Below are 19,930 nucleotides of genomic sequence, written 5' to 3'. Positions count from 1 at the left end.
AGATTGTAATGTTAAGTGTCGCTTGATGTGTTGCGACGAATTGTTAGAACGCTTTCGAGTTGGTTCTTCGGGAGAAGATTTCTTTGGTTTCAGGAGAAAACTGTCAAGTCGAGTGGTGCTCGCTGATCAACCTTTCTAAGAAGATTCTAGGCAACGGCGACAACATCAAGGAGGGAGTCGTTGAGTGTGTAAGACCGTTCGGTCCTTTGTAATCTTTTGAACTTAGTGGATTGATCATTGTCTGGGCGTGGCCCCGCAGAGTAGGTGTGCGCACCGAACTACGATATCATTTTTTTTTGGTGTCCTTTACGTTTCTGTATTAGTTTCCTGCTTTACTGTTTTGCTGGTTTAATTTTAGATTTTCTGTCACAAAAAGTGTTTTAGTAAAGTGTTGCAACACCACTTGTGACACCAGGATAAAAACGGACCTTACAAAAATGTTAAAAATGAAAAAAAGGGGCAGAGCAATCAAATCAATGTAATTTATCAAAAAATAAATAAAAAATAAAAAAATTGTTAATCAATGTGGTAGGCCAATATTGAGCCTTCTAAGCCACAGTGAGTGAAGCACCATGTAGAACACATCATATGGCTTAGCTGGTCTGTTGAGTTCAAAATGCCTTTGCACTTGCATTACCCTTTTCTGCAACTTCAAGAACTTTGAATGCGGAACTGCCCTCAAGATTGTCTTGAGCTCCGATATTCTCGTCGGAGAAATTTGTATCGAAAACTTGCTCCAATCAAGAACCTCTCCGAAGGGTAACGAATAGTTGTAAGAAATGAGAACCGGGACACACCCTGCATAAATTGCCTCCACAACTCTAGGACTCGCAACTTCTGAGCCACTTGGGCACAAGCAAAATTTGGTCTGTCCCATTATTTGGTGGTAGTTTGTTCCCTTGGGAAGGTACTCATGAACCTGAACTTCCTTGTCTTTGTCCCTCCAATGCTCAAACAAGAACTTTCTGATGTCTCCGTGGGCGCCTCCGGCGAAGAAGGCGAGGATTGGGCGGTCTTCCGCGGGGCGGCCTAGGCGGGGTGGTCCGAGATTGTCACTTTTCATTGGTAAGTTATATTCTGGCAATGAGACATCTCTTATGGGCATAAATCCTTCTGAAATGTTGGCGTTGCATAGCACACGCATAAAATGCTTGAAGAACTTAGGGTCATCATATACAATTTCTGGCGCCTGAAAAACCAAGTACAACACATAAGATAAGAGCCAATGAAGAGACTCCAACATTTGTTTGAAATGAGCAAACATTATTTAGACGAGGCAGGATTCAAGACATTCCAATGAAAATTGTGGAAATCAATAGAAAAGTTTTCATATTTTGTATGTTCAAGGATTATATAGGATATGAAATCTGTGTAGAATAATAAGCCTCCTTTTTTTCTAAATTTAGGTCGGGGATTTAAACTCCTACACCTAATAGTAGAATCATGTGTGAAATAACTTAGTGAACTCTATATTTATGATGTCGGACTGGAATTATCGCTAAATTATGTTTGTAACAAAAATGACAAATACGTGATCACTGTGGAAAGTAAATTTCATTGAAAAGAATATCATACCCAATCATGACAAGAGACCATAAAATGGTCAGCTCCACTGCTCCTATTCCAAAAGGGGTATTTTTGAGCTACAACGTTGACATAATCTGTGACAATTCTGACCAATCGACCGTGGAACACGTGAGGATTAGGCCGTTCATAGAGAAAATCAGCAATTCTTTTCACGCTTACAGGTATGAAGAATGCATGGGCCTCATCAGGATGACGGGCCAGAAATGGGCTTTTTCCACTGGTATCTAATTCGTCCATGAATTGGCCCTCAATAGAGTAGATGTATGTCATCGGCCCATTGTGAAACAAGGGTAGCTCTCCTTCCTTGTAGGCCCATATCTTGAATCTCTTCACCATCTCTATGTGACTCCTGTTGATCCAAAAGGGTACATTTGTCAAAAACAAATAATAAAAAACAAATGTAATATATTGCTGAAAAATCAAAGTCAAAGTCTTATGAAAGCAGTGACTAATTAACTACGGAAAAGTGAATGCAAACTTACACAGAACGCAAAATTAATAAATTCGTATAACTTGAACAAATTGAAAAAAAAAAAAAATGATGAAATTGCTCGCAATGTAGGCTAAGCATCTGTCTTTTAGTGATCATTTTGGTCTTATCATAAATAAATAAAAAAAGATTTAATTTGTCCTTTTTTTCCATCTAAAACGAGAATATTATTATTTTTTCCTTATATAAACACACAGTTGAAGAAAATTATTTGATATAAATTGCTAACTATATATGGACGATTACTTGGATTATTATACACGAATCTTGACAGAAATCAAATGGAATGATTCTTTGGTGGGGAAGGATTTAAGATAAGTATTTCGACGGTCCATAAAAAGCATTAGCCTCAACAGTTGAAAATGACACAAAAAGAAAAGCTTCCTAATAGCAGCATTATCAGAAAAGAAACTTCAAAAGAATTCCTTCTAGGGCCATAACCTTTTTTTTTTCTTTTTTCTTTTGATAAATATACCAATCTTGTATAGAATAAATAAAGAAAGAAAGACAGAAAAGAAAACTCAACTGGTGAAACGCATAGGGATTTTTGTAAATACTTCCACTGGGAACATAAATCTCCTCCCTATCAGATGTACAATTCTTTGTTAAAATCGCTTCACGTATAGCTGCTCTTGCTCTGGCCAACTCTTCTTCAATCTTCTCCAAACTACTCTTTTTCTTTTGTTCATAACCAGATAAAAAATAATAAATAAATAAATAAAAATCCCATTAAGGAAAAAAGAAATCAATAATATTGAAACCTCCTACAGTTTCATCTTACGTTGCCTCGTTCTCCAACGCTCTGACTGGGTTTGGAAGATGGAATAATCTGATGCCCATCTTGGTGAAGGTTTGGAGGTGATTCTTGCCGAACCGTTTGATCGTTTCTGTGTGATTTTGATGATGATGATGATGATGATGAAGAAGAAGGGTTTTGGGTGAAAAGGGCTTGGTAGTTAAAGGAAGAGAAGAGGTAAATGATTATGAAGAAGAAGACGAGAAGAGTTGAAGGTAGCAAATATGGTGAACTGAATTTAGACATAATTGCCATGGTTTTTGGCTATTCTGTTTCAGAACAGATATCGCCAAGTAAATTGTAATTCTGATTTTTATGGAGGCAAAACTCCAATTCTGCTCATTTCCCCAGTTTGCTTCATTCCCAACGTCCAAGAAATTCGCCACCCACTTTAATTGGTGCCACGTTATGGACACACAATTTTCTCTTTTTGTCTGTTTATTCATTTTTTTTTTAAAAAGAAATCCGCAACATTGCTTTCAAAAAAAATAAAAATAAAAATCCGTAACATTGGAGAACTCACAATTCTTATTTCTTCGAATGATGATGGCATATAAGTCAAATGTGGTGTGGAATGAAATGTGGATCTGCCGTCGAATTTCAGAATGTGTAATTCGTTTTTGTATCTATGTATCAAATAAATCACTGCCACATCAGCAAAACAATAACGCTATAAAAATGTGTGAACTTTTTTCGGATAAAAAATTTCGCATAAAAAAACTATAGAGAAACAAACATAGCATAAAAACGAAGACCAACTAATCAATTAAAACCATGGCTAAAAACACAGAGAAAAACAGGAAAAAAAAAAAAAAAAAAAAAAAAAAAAAAAAAAAAAAAAAAACCAAGGGAAAAAAAAAAAAAAAAAAAAAAAAAAAAAAAAAAAAAAAAAAAAAAAAAACAAGAAGAAGAAGAAGAAGAAAAAATTTTTGCAAATTGCAAGCTATACTATCAAAGCGTCCGGCATTGTGACAAACCACCAGAAGTAGCAGCAGATCCCAAAAGGCATGCATCGAAGCCAAAAAGTGCCGCCCAAACACCATCATTGTCACTGTTGCATACGTTTTTACTGTCAGCATAGATCAGACCCGTCTAATAAATTAAACAATTGCATACGTTTTTGCTGTATAAACAATTATATATATAACAAATCAAGGTTTTAATCCTTCTAATTCTATAAAGCCGTCCACTATGCTCTCAGAAAGTCCTATGCAAGATCAAGATAAGTTGCTAATTTTTTACACTAGGCACAATCTTTAATGGTTACGAATATGTATTTTTTAAGTATGATTGGACAAATATGCCAACTTTTCCTTTCTCCTATTTAATTGGTTTCAAAATAACAGTTCAAATCCTCAACAAAATCAAAATTAACAATGCAATTAAACAAAATAACTCAACCAATCATGTTATTTATATAAACATTCTTAATTTGTCCTAATTGCACCTACACAAGGATAACAAGAAATCATCTCAAAGTGAACAACTTCTTTTTATCTCAAGTTAAATTAGAGCTTACCCAATCATGGCAAGAGACAAAGAAATGGTCTGCTCCGCTACTTCTGTTCCAGTGTGGGTATTTATTTGCCAAAACATTAACTTAGGGCCCGTTTGGTTCATAGATTAGAACTATGAGATTAGAATTATTTTTGATTTATGTATATTTTTTGTGAGAGAAATTACTGTAATGAATCATGAATCATAATTCAAATTAGAGAACGAATCCTCCAATCAAACGGGCTCTTAGTCAGCGAAAACACGAACCAGTCGATGGGGAAAGGTCTCCTTGTGTGGCCTAGTCTGGTAATCAGTGATTTTCGAGATGCTTAACGGTAGGAAGAAGGTATGGGCCTTCTCAGTATTTTTCGCAATGAATGGGCTCAGTCCACTTTCCATTCCGAAGATGAACTGACCCTCAATGGAGTAGATGTATGTGTTCGGCCCATTATTGACTATGGGTAGATCTCCTTCCCTGTAGGCCCATATCTTGAATCTCTTTACCATTTCTAATGGCTCCTGAGAAAAATAAAAAAAGTCCCAAGCAAAAAAAAAAAAAAAAAAAAATCTAAAACCAAGTTGTTGTAAAACATTTTTTTACCATGACCTTGAAAATTAGGAAGAACAAATTACTTAAAATTTTTTGCTCAAAATGTTTTATGTGGAGAGTCAAATTTAAAAAACTATCTACACATTAAACACGGGTTTAGTGTCTTGGAATTTTATTCAAATCATGGTTAACCTAATTTGAACCAAACAAAGCAAGATTATCAAAATCACATGTGTTCTTCTTTTACACATTATTTCCTTTTTGATTATGAAGTCAAATGAAAGCTGGCTGTGCAATGACTCAAAACCACAAGCACATGGAGAATTTTGAGTAGGGGGAGGTTGCTTGTGCAGAGAGAGATGACCAAAAATAAGAAAGATTTTTGGATAAGGACGAGCACATTCTAAAGAGTAAAGACATAAACGTGTAATGCCAATTCAAGAGAAAACCAAATAAGTACACAATTATCTTAAGTCATGAGAAAAATTACTTTCCGAACATGTTATTTATAAAAAATAAAAAAAAATAAAAACCTTATGGCCTATTTGTCATATCTCCTGGCGTCACCATAAACAACAGTTTTGTGATTAGTTAAAATTATTGGCCAAAAAATGATTGAACATTAGTTATTTCATGACAACATATAACAATTGAATCCTTGAAGTTAATTGTTCTTTGATTTAAATATTTCTGGCCCAATTTTAAAACCTTATGGGAGAGCCACATAATATATACGTAATTAATGACTAACGAAGTTTACTTACACAATTTGCTCTCTAGGGACGTAAATCAAATAATTACAATTTACTCATAATGATCTATAAATTACAATGTAACATCAGGTTTTTAGTCCAAAGAAGACGAATATAGATCCATGTATACACGGACAAACTAAAATGGGAGTCTAAAATTGAGTCTTCTAAGCCATATGGAGTGAAGTATCATGTGAAATATATCAAGTGGCTTAGCCGGTCTGTTGAGCTCAAAATGTTGACTCACTTTTCTCACTCTCTTTTGTAATGTCAAGTACTTCTTGTGCGAAACCGCTTGCAATATTGCCTTGATTTCCGGTATCTTCTTGGGCGGGATCTGTATAGAAAACTTGTTCCAATTGAAAATGTCATCAAATGGTATTGCGTAGTAATCGGAAATGAGGACCGGGACACACCCTTGATACATGGACTCGACCATTCGAGGACTCGCAACTTCTGACCCACTGGGGCACAAGCAAAACTTGCTTTGTCCCATTAGTTGATGGTAGTTGAATTTCTTTGGGAGATGTTCATAGACTCGAATTTCATCGTCTTTTTCCTTCCAGTTCTCGAACAATACGCTCCTTATGTCTCCATGGGCTGCGCCGGCAAAGAAAGCGAGGATGGGCCGCTTATCAGGAGGTTGGCCGAACCGGGGTGGTCCGAGATCGAAAGCTCTTAGATTATATTCTGGTATTGAGACGTCTCTCGTAGGCTTAAATCCTTCTGAAGTATTGGCATTGCATAGAACTTTCATGAAGTTCTTATAGAGATCTTGGTGTTTATCACGTGTGATGAGTGACGCCTAACAAATCATGCATATAGAAGATTGATTAGCCAATAATTCTCTTTTAAACTTTGTCGAAGAAAAATGGCAGTTCAATATGAAAGTAGCAGCTTGAGAAAAATCAATCCCAACAAGAAACAGTAAAATGAAAACAGAAAAAAAAAAAAACATTAACAACATCAACTCAAATATGTGACATGTGAATTATTATTTTTTTATTAATAGACATAACATATTTAAATATATATTAATATAAAAATAACAATTTATATACCATATTAATTAATATATACAATTTACAATATAGATCGGTGTCTCTAATATTATTTTCTATTAAATAAAGTTTACCCAATCGTGGCAGGAGACAAAGAAATGATCGGCTCCTCTCGTCCGATTCCAGTATGGATATTTATTTGCCACGACATAAACATAATCAGCGAACACACGGACCACTCGGTGGAAAAAGGTCTCGTGGTGGGGCCTGTACTGATAATCAGTGATCTTGGAGATGCTTAACGGTAGGAAGAATGCATGGGCCTCATCAGGATGCTGGGCCATAAATGGGCTTAGCCCACTTTCCATCTCAAATATAAACTGTCCCTCAATGGAGTAGATGTATGTCGTTGGGCCATTGTGGGCCATGGGTAGATCTCCTTCCTTGTAGGTCCATATCTTGAATCTCTTTACCATCTCTATATGGCTCCTGTTTTGAAAAAAAAAAAAAAAAAAAAATTGAAAGTTCGAAGCTTAAAAATAGATAAATAATACTATTTATATTTTAGTACACTATATATATATATATATATATATGCATAATGCATTGCAAGGGGAGAAAAAGACGAAAAAGAAAAAAAATATCAAATGTCTTTTTGTATGAAACCAAATGTCAAGCTGGCTATATAATGACTGAATTAACCAAATGAAAGCGAGAGATTGGGAAAATAGTAGAAAATAGGCCAATATGAAAAGTTTAAAAAAGTATATAGGCCAATTTTTAGTTATAAAAATTAATAGGTTATAACTTGTCAAGTTATGGTTTATAACCAGATAAGTTATGGACAAATTTATCAAGTTATAGTTCATAGCCAGATAAGTTATGGACAATTATGGACAATAACTTGTCAAGTTATGATTCATAATCATACAAGTTATGGACGAAAACAATAATTTGGTATATTTATTAACTTATGTAAACTATTGACCTATTAATTTTAATTCATCTAAAGTCTTAACTTATTTCCCTCTTTCTCTCTTTTGGAAATGTACAAGTTATATATCCTGGTTTTATGCGTGAGAAAATTAAATGGGAAAAGCTAGAAAAGATTCAAGTTCAAAATACCACCACCACCCAAATACGAAACATAAATGAGTAACGCCAAACTCTGGTCCAGAAATTTGGATTATCCACGTAAAAATAGCCTAAAACTAGGAGAAATATTCGAAATGAAAGGGACAACAATAGATGCTACAAAAACCAGTTACCATGTTTTTCATGAGTACGAAAGCGCAACATACTGAATGGAACTATACATTTTGGGCAAGAAGTGAAAGTAAACTTTTTTTTTTGTAAATTTTTTTTAAATGATTTAGAGATATAATTAATTAATTAATTAATTAATTAATTAATCAATTAATAAGAGAGGACTCAACTGATGAAACGCATAAGGGTTTCTGTAAATACATCCTCTAGGAATGTAAACCTCCTCTCTATCAGATGTATAATTCTTTGTTACAATGGCTTTTCGTATAGCCGCTCTTGCTCTAGCCAAGTCTTCTTCAATCCTCTGCGCACTACTCTTCTTTTTCTAATATATATATATATATATTATACAACAAATCATAGATAGCTCAGAATTAAAACAAAGAATTGAGAATTCTTCTACGTATATTCAACAAGAAAAACATGTAATATATATATATATATATATATATTGTTTCCTACTTTGACAATATGCGTTCCGGAATTTGAGAGAGGCGTGTAGTTTTGTTGCATTTGAGCCGTAGCCGGAGCCGGAGCCATCGTTGGGGCAACATATTGGCCAGTAGTGTTATGGTGAGCAAAAGCGGTGGTGGTGGTGGGTGAAGAAACTTTGAGATTTAAAACTCGGTTTTGGTTTAAGGGAGAGCAGTAGAGGACCAGAATAAAGAGAAGAAGAAAAGCCAGAGAGAGTGAATATGGTGACCGCAGACTCATGAATGAAGCCATGGCTTGCAATCTCAGTTTGCTGCTCAGAAGTAAGATGTATTGATGGAACGGAATTTGTAAGAAACGGAATGGATTATATAATTATGATGTGCATTTTTTTTTTTTTTTTGGCTATGTAAATTGGGAAATACCAAAAGACAAAAAATATTTAGGAATGACTATTTCCTTGAACCAAATGGGCAGGTAAAACTTTAGCCAGAACCAAATATTCCGTTTATTTCACCGATTCGAATTTAAAATTTAAGTTTTACTACAGTTTTGTCGATTCGAGTTTTGCTACAGTAGAAAACTCTCAGAAACAGTCACATCTAACTTTTTTATTATAGTAAAAAATTCTCACATAAAATCACATATTAACTCGAATCAGCGAACTAAACGGAATTAGGGATTGAAACCGTGGGAGAGATGTTTGTGTAACTTAAAAAACTGCATTCTCTCTCTTTTATGCCTAGCTGAATAGCTAACAAACTACATGTCGTTTTCATTTCAACTTCAAAACTACACGCCGTTTGTTTGTCCAATCATTAGTTCACGAACCGTATGTTACTGTTGTCTTTTAAGCTAAACCAATATTTGGGTTATGGAAAAGGAACACGACCTGCAGCAATTCTCTTTTTTTTTTTTGAAAATTGTTTTCCTTTAGATTGAAACAACTTGAAATTTTTATACCAATGGCAACTAGGTTCTATTTTTTTTTTTTCTCGTAGATTACTATCTATTGACACAGCCTTTTCTTCTAAATTTTTCTCTTTTATTAACAATTTTTACATCATCTAGCTAATTCTACATGTCGGTTCGTTTGTGCACTTTGTTACCATTTGGGACAAAAATAACTTATCGTTTGTTTTCTAAAATTTTCTGCTTACGGTTAAATGACATGTCGTTTTTATTTTATTAATTGTTGTTGCTTACAATTTTCATTGTTTTTTATCATGTTCATTTTTAAAATCATTTAGAAAAAGACATCTAGTTTATATTTCATATTTGATATGGTTGATATGTGCAAATAAAGCCACTTGATTGCTATTTCTTCTAATTTTAGGTCCTATACGAGTGTCGTGTTAAAATTTTTATTTGTGTAGGATTTTTATTTTCTTCCAAAGAAAAGTTCAGTCAAGAAATCAGATGTCTTCTTAAAGTTCTTGTCATCAAGGACGAAAAGACACGTCGTTGGTTTTCAATAATTTTAGGCATACAAAATTATGTCAAGCACTCTCAAAAACCGAGCTCTCGAGTCTCAACTCCTTGAGACAAAAATAAACGAACAAATAAAATTGTTGGAATTAAATCAACGACACGTCGTATTGATAAAATTTTGGACTACAGACTAAAGATCCGTGCTTGAGTAAGAATTTCAAATCTGAACACATTTTACCAAAACTTTAAAGTAGAGGGATCAAACTGCAATTAATCATTCTTTCTACTAATTTTTTTGATTGATTCCTTCCCTTTCCCGTTTTCCTTCTCTTTCCGACTCTCTCTGTCTGTGTAACAGCAAGCGGAGGAAGAAGAAGAAGAAGAAAACAAAGATGTTAAAGTTCTTGAAGGGAGTGGTGGGTGGATCTGGAACGGGGCTGAAAGATCTGCCCTACAACATCGGAGAGCCTTACCCTTCCGCTTGGGGCTCTTGGACTCACTTCCGCGGCACCTCCAGGGTATCCCTTCTCCTTTGCTCTTACGCTTCCACATGTTTCTTTGGATTCATCGATCTCATTTGGATTGGGATTATTGCTCCGAAGATTCATGCAATTCTAGTTCGTCGGGGTTAGATTGGGTTGATCATTAGAATTGCTTGAAGATTTCGATTGAGATTCGCATGTGTTTGCGTAATTTGAACCAAAGCGGTCTTTTGTTGGAAACCTCCTGGATTTTGATTTGATTCGTTTGATGGATCTCGCAAGTCGCAATTGCTCAAGCTTTGAATTCAGTAGAGATTTTCATTTTATCATATTTAGTATTATTTTCTCATTCTTTTCATGCGAATTTGTCTGAGGATTATGTTTCTTCCTTTTGGTGATTGCTGTGCTAATGCAATTGTTGTTATGAGGACGGAATAGTAGCTTAATTGGACAATTCAGCTGAGTCATTAGAGGTTTAGGATAATACCGTCCTGAGCAGAGATCAAAGTTGTTTTAGTAACAACGGTATATACCCTTCCGTAGTAAATGTGATTGGAATCTGATCTGAATTGATCTTCATGGCCTTTGATACTGGTCAACTGTTCTATAAATATTGGCAGATTGATATTGATCGATTCAAATCGAACGCTCAGTTTGGAAAACCAGGGAAAATTAACGTTTTGTTGATCTCAGAGGCTTCATTTATCTGATATAATCTACTTGTAGAGTATGTATGCATGAGTATCATTTGCCATTATGTGTCTACATGTTTAAGTTTTATCTTAATCCTCAGGATGACGGGTCACCAGTATCTATATTCTCTCTTTCTGGGAGTAATGCCCAGGATGGACATTTAGCTGCTGGTCGTAATGGTGTCAAACGCCTCCGAACTGTAAGTTTTCTTTGATGTCTGCATTTTAACGTTTGTCTTGATTGTTTATATACTTCATAATTTTGACTGTGCTAAAGTCTTGTACAATAAGCATCAGTTCTTCCTGAACCTTCATCTTGCACTTCAAACTCTCGAACATAATATTGATCATCTAGTCCACATAATTAAATTTTGATAATTTAGATAAAGGACATTTTTCCATCGCAGAAATGAGCTAAAAAAGTTGCTTTGGTTTTTTCTCAGGTCAGACATCCAAACATTTTATCATTTCTTCACAGTACGGAGACAGAAACTTTAGATGGCTCTACCACGAAGGTTACGATCTACATTGTCACAGAGCCTGTTATGCCTCTATCAGAAAAGATCAAGGAACTGGGTTTAGAAGGTACACAGAGGTATATAAACCTAAACAATCCATACTTCCTGGTTTGTATTGGTAGCAAATCAGATGCAGCAGTTAAATGATTATAGTTTTTTGCATGCAAAGTAGTGTCTTGAGGTTATTGCATTAGTGGATGATAGAATGGCGTCTTTTAGTTACCTTAATCAATGTTTATCAATAGCATATGTTTTGGTTAATTATTTTGAGTTCATTTGTCACTGAGATACTGGGTTGGCCTTGAATTTTTATTTTCCTTGATTGTAGGGATGAGTATTTTGCATGGGGACTGAACCAGATAGCCAAAGCTGTCAGCTTCTTAAATAATGATTGCAAACTTGTAAGTGTTATCAAGTAATACTACTATGTTCATGCTGTCGGCCTAGTATGAGCACATCTTTCCTGGACAGAGAAGTTACTTCTTATTTATTGAACATTTTCTTCGCATCCTACTTCTGAACCAACCTGCCAATTATTGCATAGATTAGAACTTCCTATCTTTGGTTATTGCAGGTTCATGGTAATGTTTGCTTAGCCAGTGTTGTTGTTACGCCAACCTTAGATTGGAAGCTGCATGCTTTTGACGTATTATCCGAGTTTGATGCAAAAAATGAAGCTTCCTCTGGAGCACTTCTGGTAAATACATGTTTTATTTGTTGTAATAATGCAATTTTCTTTGTATATTCTGTGTTATTTTGTGAATAGTGCTTGGTGCTCTTTTGTTTGTTGCGAAAAAAAAAAAGAAAAAACTCACTGAAATTTATTAGAAGAGCAAAGTTTTGAGGTGGGATTGATTTCTTACAAGTTTTTTTATGCATTCAGCAATATGCATGGCTTGTTGGTGCGCAATACAAACCAATGGAGCTGTCAAAGTCTGATTGGGCTGCAATTAGAAAATCTCCACCTTGGGCCATTGATTCCTGGGGATTGGGTGGGTATCTTGTTGCTTCATTTGTGGAAATGTTGTAAATGTTGTATTATATGAAGCTATATCATAGGTGATTTTCACTGTTGGACTTGTGTGATTTCTGGTATATTTTAGGAATGCCTTCCAATAATTCCTGTTTTTGTCACCTCTCATATAAAATGAATGTTTAGATTCAAAAGGGGCAACGATGTAAACAAATATGATCGAAGTTCTCGTCAAGGATATTGCCCGATTTTGGAGCTTATTGTTTGTTGAATATCTCATCTGTTTTTTATAAACTATGGTCAACTGTTTTTTTTTTTTTTTAAATCTGAAACTTCCCCATTTTCGTTGATAGGTTGTCTTATATATGAACTCTTCTCCGGTATGAAGTTAAGCAAAACAGAGGAATTGCGCAATACTGCTTCCATTCCAAAGGTGAACAATATGTTTCCGGAATAAGCATTCAATGATATTTTCCATATCTGAATTTTAGTTTCTTCTTCAGTAAGCATGTCTCGCTTCTCTTTTTTACCCTTCTTGTAGTTAAGACATGTTTATGAGTATGTGTTGAATAAGTGGGAGCTATCTATATGAGTATTTGGTTTATTTGGTTTCCATTATTCTTTCCAAAAGATTTATTTCATTGCATCTGTCTATTTCTTGTCTCACAGTCTCTGCTTCCAGATTATCAGCGGCTTCTAAGTTCCACGCCTTCTCGCAGGTTGAATACATCAAAACTTTTAGAAAATAGTGGTGAGTTACCTGAATAAGTTGCGGTTATTGTTGAAGAAATTCTAAGTAAATTGTCGTTTATAGTACTTAAGTGCGCTCATAGGCACACACACTTCTTATATAGACAGGAAAAAGACAATGTGTGAAGTACGCATTTTATTTGGGTACATGGTGTTGTTTCTTAGCCATAACTTGTGAATTGGATATTTTCTGCTGTTTCTTTTCCTTGAAATTGCACTAAGCGTTTGTAATTTGATTCCCAGAATATTTCCAGAACAAGTTGGTAGATACTATACATTTCATGGAGATCTTAAATTTGAAAGACAGTGTTGAGAAGGATACTTTTTTCCGTAAGCTTCCAAATTTGGCAGAGCAGCTTCCTCGCCAGATCGTGCTTAAAAAGGTGTGAATCTTGATGATTATTATCTGACTTTTTTATGAAGCAAACAATTTCCTTATGATTCTCATGTTATGCTTTTATCTACTGGTTCCTACAGTTGCTTCCTTTATTAGCTTCTGCCCTTGAATTTGGTTCAGCTGCTGCCCCTGCTTTGACTGCACTATTAAAAATGGGTTCCTGGCTTTCAACTGAAGAATTTAGTATCAAGGTTTCAGTCTTTCTTCTCTCTTTTGCAGCCGTCTATATTATGATTGTTATGCTTTCTTTCCTTTTTGTTGCCAAATGTCTTCTAAATCGTGTTCATGTATATATATATGTATATATGTATGTATGTATTTTTACATTTTTTTTCCTTATTTGTCCTTTTATCCATGCCAAATCATATTTTGTTCTTGAAGTCTATGAATATGGTCGTCCTCAATAAATTGCTTCCTTCTGTTTTAGGTACTTCCTACAGTTGTGAAACTCTTTGCCTCCAATGATCGAGCTATTAGAGTTGGTCTCCTTCAACATATAGATCAGTTTGGAGAAGCGTTGTCGGCACAAGCGGTTGATGAGCAAGTATGCAGTCAATGATAAATTGTTTTATTGTCTTTATATGATCAAGAAATTCTAATTATTTGTATACATCAAGATGGATTGCACTGTTTTATTATTAGCATTTGGATTTTGAAATTCTGGTCATTGCCTGTGACTAGGTTTACCCTCATGTAGCAACTGGGTTCTCTGACACATCCGCTTTTCTACGTGAACTTACACTTAAATCCATGCTTGTTCTAGCTCCAAAGGTATGTATATAAGGCCTATACATTATTGTTGTTGGAGTTCTTTATGGTTTCTTGCAATATACTTAGCTATGAAAGCCTTGATCGGAGTTCACTCTTTCATTTTTTCTCTCGCCCTTTACTTTACCTATCTATCTTTTCATTGCAGCTTTCTCAACGTACCATTTCAGGGTCATTGTTGAAGTATCTGTCCAAGTTACAGGTATTGCTTCAAGCATTCAGATTTGGTTTTAATAAACATTGATGACTTTGTTCCATCCTACACTGTTTCTTTATGTGGTTTAGATATTTTCTGTCTTATATATATATATATATATACTTTTTTTTCTTTTTACCATTTTAGGTTGATGAAGAGCCAGCAATTAGAACAAACACCACTATATTACTGGGGAATATTGCAAGCTACTTGAACGAAGGGGTCAGTATCAACAACTAATCAGTTTTACAATTTTATTGGTGGATATGCATCTTTGAATCTCAAAATTCTTATTAAACACTTGATCTCTAGCTCAATCTTTTGTTCTTTTTAAGGGTTTTTGGTACTGTTACTGTAGGTAACTCAATCACCATTTTTAACATGATTTATTGTTATATATGTGTGAGTAGAGCTTATGGTTTTCTTTATACCTACAATGCAGACAAGAAAAAGAGTTTTGATCAATGCGTTTACTGTTCGTGCACTGCGTGATACATTTTCACCTGCCAGAGGAGCTGGTATATGAACTTCTAATGTTGATTTCTTGGCTTCCCCCTAGTAAAATACTTTGAATATGAAGTGATTCTATAGATGCAAACCAAGTAGATTTCTTTTGATCCACTAAGTAAATTTTTATGTGGCAGGCATTATGGCTTTATGTGCCACCGGTTCTTATTATGACATCAATGAGATCGCAACTCGGATTCTCCCAAATGTTGTTGTACTTACTATTGATCCCGATAGGTATGATTTGTTTTATGTCATCTTTGTGTTTTTGTTGTCCATCTTACCAATCTGTAATGCTCACACCATGAACTTCAAAATAACTTGCTTTCCTTTTCATTTGATTTGTAACGACTGTTCTTTCCTATAGTATTGTCATTTTTTTATATGTTCTGTCAAAGGAGGCTTTCTCTTCTTTTTTTTTAATTTTTTTATTTCTCACTTATACACACAAAATAACCGTGCTTCCTCCTCCTTATTTATCTATTTATCTATTTTTTAAAATTTCTCTCTTATATACACAAAATAAATGTGCTTTCTTTTTCATCTGATTTCTAATGACTGTTCTTTCCCACAACATTGGCCTTTTTTTCCCCCTCAAGCAGTGATGTTCGATCAAAGGCGTTTCAAGCAGTTGATCAATTTCTGCAACTAGTGAAGCAATACCATGATAAGGTGCGTTGCTGTTGATTGAAATACTTTTTAAGTGGATATAGGAAGAGATTAGTGAGGTATATAGTTAGAACAGATACTGTTGGAGTGTTGCTCCTACCTAGCATCTTCCTTGTCCATTACTTTTTTCCAAGTTTCTGCCTGTTAATGGGAAGAAACCATATTGTTGGCATAGCTCACTTCTTTTCCTTGTTTTGAAAGGAGAAATTGAGGCTGAAATGTTTTACCATTGAGGAACGTCTCTCCAAATTGAAGCTAGATGCTTAAGCCTCACTGATTTTTTGCTTTGGGCTAAGTAAAACAAAGACCAACCCACTCCTCTATATATGTTTGTTTCAGTTTGGTGTTGGGTAGCTGGATTTCCTAAATATTTTTTCATAATGCACGCCTAATTAATGGCTGCTGAACGGCTGTTTTTGCTTGTCAGCTGGGCGTTTTCTTTTTTATCTTGTCTTCTTTTTTCTTGGTTGCTCTTTTTCTTTTGTTTTTTGTTTTGTTTTTCTCTCTCTCTGTTTTTGTTTTTTTTTTTTGTTTTTTTTTGCAAAGATAATGCTTGGTTACTGCCCTACGTTCTAATAATCTACATGACGTTGTCATAAAAACAGAGGGGAAACAATTATCTTATGTGATGTGAACTTTTTCTGGTTCTTTGTAGACGAACTCAGGAGATACCACGGGGGATCTTGGAATCTCGTCAATAACAGGAAATGCCAGTTTATTGGGGTAAGTTGTTTGTTCATTGAATATTTAATATTTTAAAACTCCCTGCTAGATTCTGTTTGGTTGATATATATTGTTGGGCCTGTTTCCTATTTGCTCAAGCTTTTCGAAAGAGCATTAACTTTGTGCGAAAGCATGCTTATCTCATTGGCTTTTTTTCTGAATTCCATTAGTCCATCTTTATGGTGATTTTCCTCTGCACATGTCGGCCTTGCACATGCAGAATGAACGTATGGAAACCAGGGGTCAACAATATTGAAATACTTTCTCCATGTTGCTTAAGAGCCTTTCTTTATTGATAATAACTTTACAAGAACAGACTGTTCTTATGTATTGATTCAAGCATAGGACTTTCAAAATCTGCCCTCCATTAGTTTATTTTCCAACATATTTTTTGCTTTCTGTTCTGTATTCACGGTCTTAATCTATCTTAATGCTAATTCTACTGTACCATATCGTTCTTTGAACTGCCAATATGAGAGATGCATCTTGGCCAGATAAATTTTATGCAGTTCTCTTTAATGAAAGTATTGAAGTTCTCTTTAATGAAAGTATTGAATTAACCATGCAGATGGGCTATGAGCTCATTGACTCTTAAGGGCAAACCATCTGACCAAGCCTCACTTGCTCCTGTGAATACTAGTGCACCTCTATCTTCTACAACTTCGAATGCAAGCTCAGGTATACATTGTTGAACTATATGCTTTTAGGGATACTTGTGAATTTTGTGGACTGGAGATATGATTAATGCACAGACTTTTTTGAGATGTATCTACTCCTTGCAGTTTTTCTACTTTATGAAATTTATGGTAACTTAAAGTAGTAATTTATTTTGACAGCCATCTCTAGATAGTATACAACTCACAATTGTTGTTTCAACCAAAAAGAAAATAAAAAGAACTTGCAATTGTTGTCAGTCCTTTAGCTTCTTTCATATTTTTAAGTGCGTAGTCTGTCCTACAGCTAAATATCTAACGTATTTTCTCTGACAATCCTAGTTATAGATACTCCAAGTACAGCTCTTGCCCATGTAAGTTCCAAGCCGGATTTTGCTGAGCAGCCTGTACCTGATTCCCCCACGTCCACGGATGGCTGGGGAGAAATTGAGAATGGAATTGATGAAGAGCATGAAACTGACAAAGATGGTTGGGATGATATTGAACCCCTTGAAGAGCCAAAGCCATCCCCAGCACTTTCAAACATTCAAGCTGCCCAAAAGCGGCCAGTTGTACTGCATGCTTCTCAGCCAAAACAACCAGGTAATGTTTTGTACTAAACTTCTGGCCAGGATTTAGTACAATGTCGGATGCTGTGAATTGAACTGCCTCATTCAGATTGCACATTAACTTCTCCTGGTTTTGTTTGTATATATTTATGCATCAATTAGAGTTTTGCATAAGATTTTCCATTGATATAGTTGCTTAAGTTCATGAGACCAAAGCAGTGCTGTTTCTTGTCACTTTGCTTATAAACTGATTAAAAAATTGCCTCCTTGAAGTGAAGATTTGAAATTCTCTTGGTCATTATTGGTTCTTGTTGATATATTTATATTATTACTTTTTTTTTCTTCCTTCTTTTGTTATGTAGCTGAACATTTGCATACAAAATTTCGCTAGAAATAACCAAAAGCTTATAGTTGCTTCTTCCATTCTATGTAGTTCGTGTTAGTGACGTGCATATACATGATTTGTTCTTTTAGTGTATTTTTGGGGAATTTAATAACCTCCTCTGATTACTCCAATGGCAGCTACGAGTTTACGGCCTAAAAGTACAGCAATGGCTAAAAATAATGACGATGATTTGTGGGGCTCCATAGCTGCACCAGCTCCAAAAACGTCATCAAAACCTTTGAACTTGAAAGCCAGTGCAACAGTTGATGACGATGACCCTTGGGCTGCTATTGCTGCTCCCGCACCCACAACCAGGGCAAAGCCTTTATCAGCGGGTAAAGGCCGAGGAGCTAAACCTGCTGCTCCCAAATTGGGGGCACAGAAGATAAACCGGACATCATCTGGGATGTGAATTACATACAAAAAGGCACATGACAACAGTTGAAAGATTTGAAGCTGTAGATTTTTTGTCCCCATTCGGTGGCTGGTAATGAGGCTGAAGTGCAGTATACTATGTCACCAGGAAATGCATTTGCAATCTTTTTCAACATATTATTTGATTTGTAATAATATTCTTTCCTTTATTTTAGCTTGTCTCTTTCTTAAGGAACCGTCATCTCTGATGTAAGTTTGTTGACACATTTGTTGTAGACAGCAGCCAGTGGCAATAGTTTTGAGCCTAGACATTTTGGGATGTGATGTATTATCTACATTTTGTAGTAAAAAGCTGTAGAAAGTTTTATATCCGATCTTGGCCTGTGAGCATCTACTGATATGTGTGGATATTTTCAATATCAGTTTGACAGAATGTGTATTTTTTGTAATATAATCAATATGGCATAATAAACATTCATAGCCCTTAAAAAAAAATTCATAGAAAAGTTATTTTTCCTGTCTAAATTTCGAGCTTTGTTGGTTCATTTATTGATTAAAGTACTAAAATTCACTAAAAAGAAGAGAAACCACGCATCATATATCAGTCTCTCATAGTAGTTTGGCTTATATTATTTTAACGGCCGAAAAAAAAGGAGCTTAGAATAATTCATCTGTTGCGGTTTACCACATAATCATAACGTTTCCTCAATAAATTTGTGATTTATTAGCTGAAATAATCTTTTGTTGATACTTTTTTTCCACTTACTACCAGTCTTCAGTCAAGAGACATTGATAGATACACATAGAGAGACGAGATAGAAGAATATAGGTAACGTAAAACTGCCCCTTATTAGCACCCTAGGGCTTTGGGGTCCCTAATGGGAGTCCTATTTTCTTGTAGCAACATAAGGGGTTAACCTTGCAACAAGTGGACCGTGCCTTCCATGAAGGCGAGCAACAGTAGCAGCATCAAAAACACAGCAAACTTGAGCATCAACCTCACTGAGATTTCCATTGATCCTCTGAAACACACTTAATTCTGTGACACCATTTTTATAGGGTGAGGATATGATTTGAAGAAGAATTAAGTGGGGATCCATTAAGATACTTGAATTTAATAAGTTTCTATAATATTGCTCTAAGAAAAATCCTGTACTACCATAATGTTAATGAATTGCCATATCCATTCTACCATTTCAGATTTTTCTTTTTTTCATTCCTTCAATATCATACTACTTTTTTCCCCTTATTGTGTTACCATATAAGGTTTGTCCCCTTAATTGTGTTACTATATATTTATTTTCTAATGTTAATGAATTGCCACATTCATCCGTTCATTTCAGATTTCTTGCCTTCAAATTCAATAAATAAATGCATATTTAACATTTCAAATCCATAAAACAAAGTCATTCTTTGTCCAACTCATAAAAATTCGGCTCTGAGAATTTATGTTGAAAATAAAAGGAGAAAG

General features: G+C 35.0%; 3 protein-coding genes across 4 annotated transcripts; 1 reads left to right on the top strand and 2 right to left on the bottom strand.

Moving 5' to 3' along the window:
- Positions 1–463: 463 nt before the first annotated feature.
- LOC21398223 (probable glycosyltransferase At5g20260) lies at positions 464–3,216 on the bottom strand. The gene is made up of 4 exons (XM_010112755.2): positions 2,859–3,216; positions 2,604–2,755; positions 1,576–1,936; positions 464–1,189 (listed from the first exon to the last, which is right to left on the bottom strand). Exons 1-4 carry the CDS (start codon positions 3,126–3,128, stop codon positions 521–523), a joined length of 1,452 nt encoding a protein of 483 aa, XP_010111057.1. The 5' UTR covers positions 3,129–3,216; the 3' UTR covers positions 464–520.
- A 2,484-nt stretch (positions 3,217–5,700) lies between these two features.
- On the bottom strand, positions 5,701–8,710 carry LOC21398222 (probable glycosyltransferase At5g20260). Its single transcript, XM_024175225.1, has 4 exons — positions 8,402–8,710; positions 8,110–8,264; positions 6,808–7,162; positions 5,701–6,477 (listed from the first exon to the last, which is right to left on the bottom strand). The coding sequence occupies exons 1-4, from the start codon at positions 8,663–8,665 to the stop codon at positions 5,812–5,814; spliced, it is 1,440 nt and encodes a 479-aa protein (XP_024030993.1). The 5' UTR covers positions 8,666–8,710; the 3' UTR covers positions 5,701–5,811.
- A 1,399-nt stretch (positions 8,711–10,109) lies between these two features.
- Positions 10,110–18,831, top strand: LOC21398221 (probable inactive serine/threonine-protein kinase scy1). Of its 2 annotated transcripts, none has more exons than XM_024175204.1 (21): positions 10,110–10,320; positions 11,078–11,176; positions 11,420–11,571; positions 11,823–11,895; positions 12,069–12,191; positions 12,378–12,486; positions 12,821–12,900; positions 13,137–13,218; positions 13,461–13,600; positions 13,695–13,805; positions 14,042–14,158; positions 14,296–14,385; positions 14,531–14,584; positions 14,726–14,800; positions 15,021–15,096; positions 15,223–15,322; positions 15,688–15,757; positions 16,410–16,477; positions 17,046–17,155; positions 17,473–17,733; positions 18,222–18,831. In XM_024175204.1, exons 1-21 carry the CDS (start codon positions 10,195–10,197, stop codon positions 18,494–18,496), a joined length of 2,391 nt encoding a protein of 796 aa, XP_024030972.1. In that variant the 5' UTR covers positions 10,110–10,194; the 3' UTR covers positions 18,497–18,831. The 2 variants fall into 2 exon arrangements, with proteins under 2 accessions (XP_024030972.1, XP_024030971.1); XM_024175203.1 differs by having other exon boundaries at positions 10,115–10,320; positions 17,479–17,733.
- The last annotated feature ends 1,099 nt before the right edge of the window (positions 18,832–19,930 follow it).

The sequence above is a fragment of the Morus notabilis genome, unplaced genomic scaffold, assembly GCF_000414095.1.
Source record: "Morus notabilis unplaced genomic scaffold, ASM41409v2 Scaffold120, whole genome shotgun sequence".
Lineage (NCBI taxonomy): Eukaryota > Viridiplantae > Streptophyta > Magnoliopsida > Rosales > Moraceae > Morus > Morus notabilis.
This window is presented reverse-complemented; position numbering and strand designations above follow the sequence as displayed.